The 12,466-nt window shown below is 41.9% G+C and overlaps 1 protein-coding gene across 3 annotated transcripts in view; it reads left to right on the top strand.

Moving 5' to 3' along the window:
- POU6F2 (POU class 6 homeobox 2) overlaps positions 1-12,466 on the top strand; it is a 475,695-nt gene that overhangs the window by 419,550 nt on the left and 43,679 nt on the right. For all 3 annotated transcript variants that reach the window (XM_057504392.1, XM_036918925.2, XM_036918926.2), the window contains exon 6: positions 3,746-3,886. In XM_057504392.1, the coding sequence (XP_057360375.1) occupies positions 3,746-3,886 (141 nt within the window). The remainder of the gene's footprint in view (positions 1-3,745; positions 3,887-12,466) is intronic.

Below are 12,466 nucleotides of genomic sequence, written 5' to 3'. Positions count from 1 at the left end.
ATTTATGGGGGTAAGTTCTAATTTTGATAAACCAATTTGTTCAAAAATCCTCATGCCCAGTATGAACTGTGAGAATAATGGCTAGTAGTTGTTAAGAGCATGCTACATGTTAGGTATTGTTCTGAAACTTCCGCCTGTATTATCTCATTTAATTCTCATCTAACTCTGTGAGTAGCACCACCTTTATACCTGGTTTACTCATGAGAAAATGAGACCTGGTTAACTCGAAGTCACAAGCCAAGACAGTCCAGTTTTGAGCTGATGCCCTCAGCTGCATGAATGGGTGGGTAGAGCTCTGTGAGGCTTGGTGCCTTCCTTCCTGGTACAAAGCTATTTTTAAAAATTATTTTACTCCCTAAAATCTGTGGGCATGGGAGACTAAAGAAATTAATGTTTCTTTAGGTTTTTTAACTATCTGAGAATGGTGTAACTATAGCTTGATGTATTCAAGGCCCAGAACCTATTTGGATGTTGAGTGAGAATCCTAGCCTCCTGCAAATCCTTATTTTGATAGCTTCCACATTCATAAACAAGTGTGCGACAGAATTCAGCACGCCTTTTGAGTCAGTCTGTTGAAAACACAAGTATGTAATATAGTCAGACTTCATTTGGGCCATCCTTTGCTGATTAGGGACATGGGCAATGAAAGATCTGAAGGCCCTACCTTGGCAATAACTTCAGAATACCCAGCTGGTCCCAGAATGGTAATATTCTCATTATGTGCATGTGTTGTGTCTGGGCTCCCTAATATCTAAATCTACCCTGAGTCCCCAGATAGAGAAGGAGTTCTGATAGGAGCACTGCTAATATAACATGACTGGGAACAGTACAGAGTGACATGACCCGAGGTGATGAAGAGAACACAGGTTTCCTGGCCGTCTTCTGCCCCCTTCCTGCCTCATATCTTAATACATATTATATCCCTGCCTTGGCAGTCAGACAGAAAAGCCAAAAGATGTTTATGAAGCTGCATCTGTCAACACCAGCAATGGTCCACCTGAAATGCTGTCCACTTACAGATTGACTTGTACCCACTGTCTGTATATTCTGTATATACCACCGTATATACCATATATACCACCGTATATACCATATATTCCACTCCCCCTCACCTTTAGTTCTAGGTCTACTTCCAAGGGCCAGCAAGGCATCTCCCCAGACCCCTCTGCCTTTCACAAAGACCTAGGATGTGGAATAGGGAATAGGAGAATCATGGAGTTGGCATTTTGCTCCATTAAGCAGGAAAGGCAACAAAAAGAGGAATAAATCAGATTTCAACCTAGGACCAGAATATAGAGCAATATTAAAAATAAACAAAATCTGTATCTTTGTGCTTGCTGAAGAAATCTCACAAAGCAGTAGAAGTGTACCCATTCCTTGCCCCATAACACAAAGGCTCAGAGCCTGCTTTTAAATATCTTCTTGGTTTTATGTTCACAACATTATGCCTGAATTTACTGCAAATACATGGGATTATAGCTGAGCAATACACTGGTGTGCTACATGTAGGGAATTTTCCATCTGAACAGCTGCATGGTATCCAGAAAGTGATTCTATAATTTCCTATTATGAATTTTTGATTAGCATAGATGTTAGGGAAATGTCTTACAGTTTCTAAAAATGTTTTCTCCTCATTAAACAGGAATCCCTATCTTCTTCAGAAAACTGTATGTACTGATTTAAATTTTCATCCAAAATTCATGGACAAAAATTGCATATTCAAATGCTAAAACCAAACTGCACATAATTTAATCTTCCTTTGGGATTAAGAAACCAATTTTGCTCCCTAAAACTCAGGAATTCCATTATGATTTCAACTCGTATCACATAAAAGAAATGTAAACATAGCAGCTGGCAGATGACCTGAGAATGGTGTGCCAAGGGGCAGTGTCTGTCCTGGCAGTTTAGAGAAGGTATTCCTTAAGGAGTCTTCTCAAGTTAGGAGAGAAAAATATATACAATATACCTTCTTTCATCGTAGGTAGACAAACCAAAAATAAGGAGAGTTTTCATTCAGCATATACCATGACTTGCCTCATATGCACTATACGAATTTACTTAGAAAACCAAAATCACAGCCAACCTGAATCTTAAATCCCATGGTGGTAATCTGGGATAAGACAGGGTCTCTCTGTAGGCTGATGAATGAGAATTTTTTTCTCCTTAAAAAGAAAATCATTATTGTCTTTTAGGAGAGAAATAAAAGCAAAAGACACATAAAGTCATGAACTCAAAATGGATTCTCATTTCTAAAAAAAAAAAATGTGCCGGGTCCATGAAATTACTGTAGAACTAGTTTAGTTATGTGAAATTTGGTTATAAATAAGTAAGGAAACCACTAAGAGAAGGATATCACATTAATGAAAAAAGAATTATTAAATTCCTGTTCTTTTGCTGGTTTCTCTGACAACTAGCATTTCTGTCCTCATCAGATAATATAAACTCTATGCAAATTTCCAAAGAAATAAAATAATAAAATATGTCTTGAGGTAAAGAAAGCAGGAAAAGGAAAAGAGAGAAAGAAGAGAGACTAAGAAAGAGAATGGAGAATGTAAAGAAGAAAGTTAAAAAAAAAAAGACATCTCTGAAAGAGTTTCAGGACTTAAATTAAGGTATGGCATTAATTTTTTTCCACCACGTCTTAGTCTTGGCAGGTTTCTGCTAAAATGCAGGAATTTCATGGATGTAGGAACTGGTGATGGAAAATACATTATTATACACAACAATTGTTGTACTTGAGAGGAACTATATGGGAAAAAAATAACACCCTAGAATAAATACAAATGAAATTCATGTATCAAAACCAATACTGTGAAAATAGTTTAAATGTTCCTTGAATTTATATCTAGTCATTAACCTAAATGCAGATTTTAGTTCATGCTACACTTCTGCCTCATGGTCAGAAGACCTGAAAACCCGTGGTGTGGAAAATTGGCAGGATAAAGAATATTGAATTGGTCTCCATGGAAAAACAGATCTTGGCAGCCATAACCTCCTCCTTGAGTGGATCCCCTCCGCCCAGTCAAATTCTCCTCCCTGTTTCACTCTTGTCCCAGAAAAGAGCCCAGTGAAAGGCCAGATATTAGCTAAAGTAACAAACAGAGGTCAACCTGACCATTCACCAAAGGATCTTTCTCATTGGCCTTGAGTCCCATGGTCAGGGCGAGCCTCCCCAAAATTCCCAACTCTAGACCCACCCTCTGTGAGCGCACAGGTTGAAGGATCCCACTGCTAGTGACCTTGGTTTCCTTCTTCCTCTGCGAAGGAAGTGGAGGCATCTTCCTTACCCAGTGACCCTAAAAGAAACCGTAATTCACAGATGAAAATGATCAATCATCTGCAGAAGTCCTCGCATTCTCCCTCGCCTCCACTCCTACTCCCATCCTGTTTGAATCCCACTTTCTGTCTGATTCCCTCAAGGGAAGTGAGACACTTCCTCAGAGGTTTATTTAGTCTAGAAGACAAAATCCAGGACTTCTCCAGGGTCACTTCGCCACCTGGGCCCCTCCTGGATCTAGTCCTGAACACAGGCACCAGTAAGCATCCGGATGTTTCCCTCCAGCCTCATCTCCAGCCTCCCCCAAGCCCACAGCTTCAGAGGAAATGTTCACCAGGCCCCCTCCAGTGGGTTCCGGGCCCTTTGCATGAGCCAAGCAGAGCTAGAACTTCCCTCCCCACGTGAATGTTGTGTCTGCGTGCTGTGCCTCCCTCAGTGGTTTCACCCTGATCTTTTCTCTCTTTGCAGCTGGTTAATAATCCACTAGCAAGTCAGGCTGCAGCGGCTGCAGCAGCCATGGGCTCCATAGCCAGCTCACAGGCCTTTGGCAATGCCCTCTCCAGTCTTCAGGGGGTCACGGGCCAACTAGTTACTAATGCACAAGGACAGGTGAGTGGGAGATGGGAACAAGAGTCAATTTTTATGGCAGATTGAACTCAGAAATGGAATGGATTTCTTTTGCATGACACTGATATGTAACCACATCCATTTGAGGCAAATAAATAATGTTTATGAGCAATGTCAACAATGGGAGGAGGGTTGGGAAGTGTTTCTATATTTGAGCAGCAAGAATTTTTTTCCTTCCCCTAGAATGTCTAAGTTTTATTTTGTTTTTATTTCTGTGCAATGACTCATGTTCTGACCTTAATTGAAATTATTTTTCACCATGGGGCATTCTTTCTTTTAAAAAAAGGTAAAGTTTAAAAATAAAATTCCTATTTGGTCTTACTTTTTTCATCCGTTTTAAACTTGGCTAATGGGGGAAACTGATAAGTTTCCTTCCTTAATTGCTCTAAGATTTGTAAACTAGCCTGAGGAAAGCCAATTGATGGATGTATGGGCGGTGATGGGAAACAGAGAAGTCCTGTATAAGCATGGATGTGTGAGTTAGAGCGAAGCCAGCTGCGCGGGCAGCACGTGCCGGGCGTCCGGCTGAGTTTCCTGCGGGCTTGTAGGTTGAGTTCAGCCTGCCAGGGCCAGCCAACCTTCTCTTGTCCTGAGCAGTGCGCCAGTCCCCTTTCACCGCTCATGTGCCTGCATCGCGGTCACCAAGACACGGGCAGAGTTTCACATGAGGGTGGCTGCCTCTTCGAGACCCCAAGTAACCTAAAAGCTGCATGAGAAGCAAACAAGAGTTGAAGTTGATGGTGTTGGCGTGCCCTCCATTCGCAGGCCCAGCCTCAGCGGTAAAGGCACCCCCATCTCAAATGTGGCTGTTTCTGAGGATGGAACGCAAGGCAGCCGGAGCTTGCACCCTTTCCGAGACTTTTCCTCCCAGAGTTATTCACCCAGGAGCAAGTTTGCATGTCCCTGTTTGGCCAGCTCTGTGGAGAACAGGAATGTCTTGAGCCTTGTTTTTATTTTACATAAAGAGTAAACAGAGATGCATTATAAGCTAAACCGTCTCAGTGTACGTCCCAGGAAAAAAAAGCTGACCTTGTTGTATTTCCTGGGCGGGTGCAGGATTGTCCAGTCAGAACCCGAGGGCTGAACGATGGAGCTTGTCAAAGAGCAGCCTCAGGTAATGAATCATTTTATCACAGGTGCACACCGCACATATTAAAGGAGGGTTGTATGAGCACCGTGCCCTCCACAGTCACCTTTCAATGTTGGCTTTAACCCTTGTTCCAATCCCTTTTCATCAAAGGATCATTTTATGCAGCCAGCTCTAAATGTAGGCTCTCAAAAGCCTATTAAGATTTCTGGACAGACAGGGTATTGGTGTTGAGGAAAAGTTGGTTATAGTATCTATAACTCATACTCAGATCAGGTCAGTCCTGGAAACTGTTTCCTATAGAGTTATGCCCAAAATAGAACACCCTGATTCATTCCTGCCAGGAAACTGGCCCTTGAGATGTAAATTTTAAGAGTTCAAGGTAGCAACCATATTCACTGATGTGCATTTCCCTCTGATTTTTCTGTTATAATATCCAAGTAAAATGTACCACTGTGCCCCACCACTTGAGAATTTGTAATGGAGAAAATGCTTTATTATTTAGAAGGAAATATTAGGAGTTACTCTTCTGACAATTTAATGGCTGATCATTTTGCCAGTTATAATCCATCCCCTTCTCAGGGGCTGCAGTTACAGGCTTTGCTTTGTTTGGCCTTTGCTGGCTCCCATCCTGGGGTAACTCTGTCAGCCTGTAAGTACCCATGAGAAAATGAGCTTCAAAACAGAGGCTTGATTGGCACTCTGCATGTGCTGAATAAGAGCTGATTTTATTTCAATTTTTTTTAATTTTAGAAACTGTTTTGATAGTTGATTGATAATGTACACAAACCTCCTAAAGTGAAAAACAATTACATTTACAGAGAAATCAATATTGCCCACTCATGAAGTCTTGTCCATGAGTTCTAGAACCATGCCCAGTGGCTTTATGTCCTCTCCTGGTGCCGGAAGAGACCAAGATACTCACATTTCCAAAGCAGATGAACTGGCCACATTCATGTAGCACTGTTCTTTTTTAATCTTTATAATATAAACACTATCATCTTCTCAGAAAAAGGTGTATGCCCTTTATCTCTTGGTAAAAAGATACTTGTTTGCACCTTATGATTCAGGCAAACTCACCAAAAAAGAAGGGCAAAAATTATCTGGGGTGTGTGTGTGTGTGTGTGTGTGTGTTCCTCTGGCTTATATTAATGTGGTGCAAAAGGTAACAATACATTGGAATAGGTTTAATACAACTAGCTTTGCTCAAAATACCATGTAAACTAGGGTTACTCCACCCAGCCCATTTTCCATTCCTTAAAAATCTCCATAGAGCTTTTCCAGAAAAGGTACAAGAAGAAAACTCTTAATATATTTAGAGTTTCTTCCGTTTGAGTTCCTGACAAGAAATTTTCACATTTGAAAGTTCACCCAGGAGTAATAATCTTAACATCCAAACCTACATTTGAAAAGCATGTTTTACTCCACTGATAGTTTGGTGAGGTAGGCCTATTGGGAAGGCGTCAGCAGGAGCATTCAGTTATCAGAATCCCTGATCCTTGCCCCGACTGCTAAGATTCTTTTGGCTACCTGGAAACCAAGATGGGATTACCAAGTAGTTAAGAGCCTGACTAAAATTCAGACCAGCCTGGGATTGGATTTAGACTCCACCTTTTTCTAGTTTTATTGTCTTGTAGCACTAACTCAACCTTCCTACACCAGAGCCTCACCCTCCAAGTTTTTATGGCACCTGTGTGAGGCGGCCTGGGCAGGAAGTCCCAGGTCTCCTCTGCTGGGCAGCTGCCCACCCCACATAGGGAGACATGGCAGAATTTTCCTCCAGGCTCTTGGCCTTTGGCTCTGAGCAGGAAGAAGTCCAATCACCTAAGGACTTGCAGTTTTGCTCCCTGGTCTTAGAATCTGGCTGTTCCCACCTACTGAATCTCAGTAAATTTAAAGGGATGGGATATCTCAATATATTTAAGGATTTTTGTTTTCTGTTCTTTTTCTTTCCCAACCAGTAGTTATGGGCAAATATGGAGGGAAAACTTCAGTTATTTGATAGCTTTCTGATGCTGCTATTCACCCACAGTAAATGCAGAAGTCAGACACAGTGCCGAAGAGTAATTCATTTTAACAGAAATACTACATTTCAAAGTCACAAAGCACATCTTACCTAAGATGTTAAAGTATTTTAAAATTATACCATGCCCACTTTCACTCTGTAGTGGGAAGCAAGCAAGTTTCCTATTGGTAATTAATGATCATGAAACTTATAATGACTATGACAATGCTGGGAGAACATTCTAGTTCTCTTTACTTAACGAATCCCCAGCTCGTGCAAGTGTGGAAGCTAGGCAGTGAAATGAGCACTAGCTTAGGCTTGTAAAAGTTTTTAGCCCATAACTAGATATATAACTGGAGCTTTCTGAGCTTCATTTTCACTATAAATAAGGATAACAACATCTAAATCCCTAAATTATGAAGATTAAATGAGATGATGTGTGAAAAAAGCCTACATAGAGCCTGAATACACAGTTAAAGACTCAATAAGTGGTTGCCATATCATCACCATGGTTTAGAGTTAGGTTTAGCATTTTTATTGAAAGCTATTTTTGGTTTGGATGTATGGTAAAAGACAGTCCAGAGTACAGGCAGAAAGAATGAGCTCTGGAACTAGAGCCCATTCATCAGCAGTGAGACCTTGGGCAACTGGCTTGCCCACTCTGTGCCTCTATTTCTTCATGTGAAAAATGGGGATAATAGTGGCACCAGCTTCCAGGACTAAAGTGCTTAAAACAGGGTCAGATACATGACATCACCAATAGTGTTATCACTCAATAAATGCTATCTGTTATTATGAATTAAGATGCTATATGTGTTTTCAGTTCATAACTGTGCACATAAACTTGCTGTGTATATGAGGAGTTTGAGAATGTGGGAGTCTTAGTATTATTTTAGGGAAATCTCATCCTTACCCCCAGATAGTTCAGGGGAGAATGTGGTGTGTGTGTGTGTGTGTGTATTCCTAACACTCGTTCAGTGGCTATGTTCAGGATTTGACAAGTAGATTTGCCATTGATTTGTTCATCTACAGAACTGGCTTCCCTTGTGCCCCTGGCAATAACTCCTTATTGGCATGATTGCAGAAAAGTAAAAGCAAATGAAATTTCATTTTATCCTGGGGCAAAAGAAAGCACTTTACATTTTAACTGAAGCTCAGAATGTTTCCGGATGAAATTAGTTCCCCACCACTGAAATTTTCTTAAGTGATAGCAAGTCAAAACAAAGACCCTCCCTTTGGTCTTTAAAGAACCAGTAGAGGAAAAACAAAAACAACAACAAACAAAAAAGATGAAACGACATTCCTTCTTTTAATACATAAAAAGAAGAAAAATTTAAAGACTTGCCCATCCAAGTTACCCAAGAATCCACACACCATTATATCAATAAATGATGCTGAGCAGAGCTGATTTGGCAAAATGGGAGGATTTGCTGTCGGATAGAAGCTGCCTCCTAAAACAACCAAGGCCATGATTAAAGGAAAACAATCTGCTGATACCAACAGTAGTCCAAGCATTGTAGCCTCAAGGATACACCCCTGGTTATACACAACCCCTGATGGTGATTCAACAGCTCTGGGCTGGAGAGGGGTGAATGGAGAGGCAGGAACACCCCCAGCACCATGTTTGCACACATCAACTGAAGGCCACCCTAATAGCATAACTGTCAAATGTGGCAACGAAGTATGTCTTAGAATTAAAGAAACACAATCCTTACACTGGCATGTTCCTCTGAATTACAATAATAATAATAAACTAAATAACATCCCTAGAAGGCAGTCGAGTAGCTAAGAGCATGGGCTTTTGCGGACACAAGTCTGAGTGGAACACATTGTTAGTACCATGGCCTTGGATAAGTTCTAAAATTTTTATGGGCCTCTGTTTCCTCATCAGTAAAACAGGAGTGATAAGATTCATCACATGTTTTTGTGGTGGAGTTTAACATAATAATAGCAGAGAAAGTGCTTAGGACAGTACCTAATATATCCTAAGCATTTAATAAAGTATATTAATTTGTCAATAAATTAATAAGTTATAGCTATTCTTTTTAAGATGGAAAAGCAGCAATTGATTCTGAACTATGGGTTGCTAAAGTGATTCAACATAAATACAAAAATGAGACCCTTTATAGGGAAAATTACTACAAGATAAACAAAGCTAAAGTTATAATGAATGCAGATTTTAACCAAAGGATTAGGATACCATGAATTTCTTTAAGTGTCCATTGAGAACCCTTTCTGGATTTTATTAGGTCTGTAAGAGAACTAAAAGCCATAGCTGCCCATATTTGAAAAACTAATTTCAAACCGTATGCAAAGGAGATGAAGTGGGTCTCTTTGGCAATGTGACTAGAGTACATGACGTGCCTGAGTCTTATGCAGCTAAAGCCAGTTGATCAGGAATTTAGGGAGTTTCACATGTACTCTTTTATGTCACTTTTCATATTATATTGCATGTATATATTAATTCTGTACACTAAATGTACAGAAAAATAAAAAATTATTTTTTACAAAAGATATTTGTTTGACTACTTAGATATTAACATTTTCCATATAAGCTTCAGTTCTCTTGCTTATTTTGTAGAAGAAATAAAGCATTTCTGATACAGATGCAGGCTGGACACCCTCTTCTCCCACCCCTGGAGCCCTCCCAAGGTGATTACTATGATAAAATTGGTGATTCCTTTTGTGAAAGTTTTGCATTTTTACTACAAAATATTCATTTCTTAAAAAGCTACAAAATACGTATAGAATTATTTTTAATACAAAAATTAAATATGTTGTTTAGGCATTATGCATAAATAAAAAACATTTTTTTTATTGAAAAGTCGGAGTAGGTATCTACAAATTCAGGGTTGGCCTCTGTATATTTCCCGCCAAATATTATGAACACAACAATCTACTTATATAATATGCTGAACTAATGGTTTTGTTCATGTTTCCTAAACCAAAACGCAAAACAGCCAGACAAAAAAAATTTATTTTCTCATTTGCAAATATCACTTAAGAAGATGTAAAAGTTCAATTACATTCGGTGAAATATATATCAAATAGCACTTTTTAAATCAAATAACATTTTTCGAATCAGCTCTTTCTAGAGACCAGGAAAAATATGTTCATGGGGTTAGTAACATTATAAGAATTTTACCCTGGCTTCATCTGAGTAATAAAGATAAAAGAATAACAACGATAAACAACCTCAGTCTTTGCACTAACGTATCAAATTCCCCCACTGAGCCCAGTTGAAAGCTTTATCTCCTCATTGTAGGACAGGCCACTGCATTAAAGCTGTGTTTCCCTAAGCGTGCGCCCCGGGAAAACGGGGCTTCCAGGCGCTGCACGAACGAGGGTTCCCTCTACGACGCGAGGGAAGGAGCCGCGTCGCAGTGTCGCTGGGCGTGCCCGGCGGGGCTGGGACTCAGTCCTGGGCTCCGGCGACCCAGCATCTGGTGGACTCTGTCGGGCGGCCCCACCCAGCTGACGCGCCACAGACCCCTTCAAGCTTTTGAGCCCTGCTTTTCCCAAACTTACAGTCCTCCCAACATTTCCTAGAATTTACGTTCGCATAGCAGATTTTGGGGAATGCTGCAAGAAGTAATTGTCATGCCCGCCTAGGCACGTTTTGGCAGCTGACGTAGCGAGTTCCATCGATTTCCGTCGGAGGGCACCGCCTCCGGGGTTCGCGCTGTGCCTCCGGTGTTCCGCGCTGCTGCTGTGCCGCAGTCGGGAGCGCGCGCACCAGCGCCACACGTTTGCACAGAGCAGGTGCTCGGCGCGCTCCGAAGAGCCCCGGGCCTGTGATCAGAGCGCCGAGGGCAGGTTGCGTGTGGCTGTGCCCAGGCCCGGCTGATGTGCGCTCTGGCGCCGTCCCCGCAGTGGCCGGTCGGAGGGAGTGGCGGGCGGGTCGGCGGAGCGAGAAGCCGCGGGCCTTGCGATGCCCCATTCTGAGGAGTGGGGCGCCCTTGATGGCAAATGGTGCTAATGAGCCCTGATGGCCCTCGGCTTCGCAGTGATTACGCGGAAGACGGATTTGATGAGAGGCCTTGCTTCTATAGTGGTTCAGCTGCTGACACGCCTGACATAATCAGGTCCCCGAGCCGGTCTGCGCCATCAGCGGAAGCACGGCTCTGCGCCTCATTCTGACAGCAAACTGTTCGGCCTGGACCTTCGCTGCCCTTCCAAAGGGCGCCCCTGCCTCCTGCTCCCGCCGCCTCCCGGCCTCCCTAATTTTTGAACCGAAAGAGGTTAATTCCACTAGTGCCATTAGCACAAAGAACTGAAAATAAAGCACCCTCCGAAATCTTTCTACCCTCGTTCTCCAGCAAAACTCAGCAGTGCAACCTGTTCTGTACAACTGAAAGGGTGGGCAGAATGTGCCATAAAAAAAAAAAAAAACCCTGCTTTGGGGGATTCCCCCTGACGACTGAGCCACAGAGAACCAGGTGCTGTGTCCTGCTGTGCTGTCCCATTTTGTTCTCTGGCCACTGACTGCATTTTGGTTTTTAATTCTTCCATAAGTATTTCTTTTTCCTGGGACTAGAAAAATGTTTTCTTGGGTAGGCTCCTGGATCGTTACTGTTGGCACATCCTTTCTGGCTAAAGAATAGGAAAGAGGCCAATCAACTAATGGAGCAAGCTAACTAGAAGCTATAATTCTAAACAGGTAATAAGTTACAGCTCCCTCAGAGCTAGTATGACCTCTCACATATTTGTTTCATTCATATAGTTTACATTCCAGTTAGAGCACCTTTATGGCAAAATTATATCACTAACTAATGTTCATGTGGTTCATCTCAGGGTTCAAATAAGTGTATAACCATCTTATTTCTTAAGAGGAGTGCTTGGTTTTAGCTGAGCATTCCTTCAGCCTAAGCAATTTCTAGAAAAGAATATGGAAATAATATCTCCCGTGCTGGGGCTGGTATCATCTACGGTCCTGCTGGAGCTCTGCACTGTAGGTTTGGTCATCCCAGCTGTGTGGATGCTGGGAGGTAAGTCTGCTCCCAGGGATGACACCTTTAGGAAGTGGCAGAACTGAGTTTGGAGCCCAGAGTCCACACCCAGCCTCCCGTACCACCCTCACTTTCTTGAGTTCAAAGACCTGAGCTCATTCCCCAGATGCTCCATAGATGTGTCACAAACTTGGGAAACTTCACTGCTCCATCTGCAAATGGGAACTGTAATTCTCGCCCTGTCAACCTCACAGATTTCTCTTGAAGGTATATAAACACACAAGTACTTGAAAACTATAAAGGGCCGTAAACTTTGCCAAAATTAAAATATTTTGATCAATATTCTCACCATTATTGTTTTTGCTGATCAAAGGAGCTAGAGAAGCATGTTCAGGGAGGTCTCTAAAGCAGTGAGATAATCTTGAAAAGTTGATCTCAGATCTCCATTTCCTCTTGCCAGAGAAAATCAGCCTCAAAGCATCAGGGTGGGGGGATCTGTAGGGCTCCTGCCCTCCAACATG

Source organism: Manis pentadactyla, chromosome 7, assembly GCF_030020395.1.
Source record: "Manis pentadactyla isolate mManPen7 chromosome 7, mManPen7.hap1, whole genome shotgun sequence".
Classification (NCBI taxonomy): domain Eukaryota; kingdom Metazoa; phylum Chordata; class Mammalia; order Pholidota; family Manidae; genus Manis; species Manis pentadactyla.
This window is presented reverse-complemented; position numbering and strand designations above follow the sequence as displayed.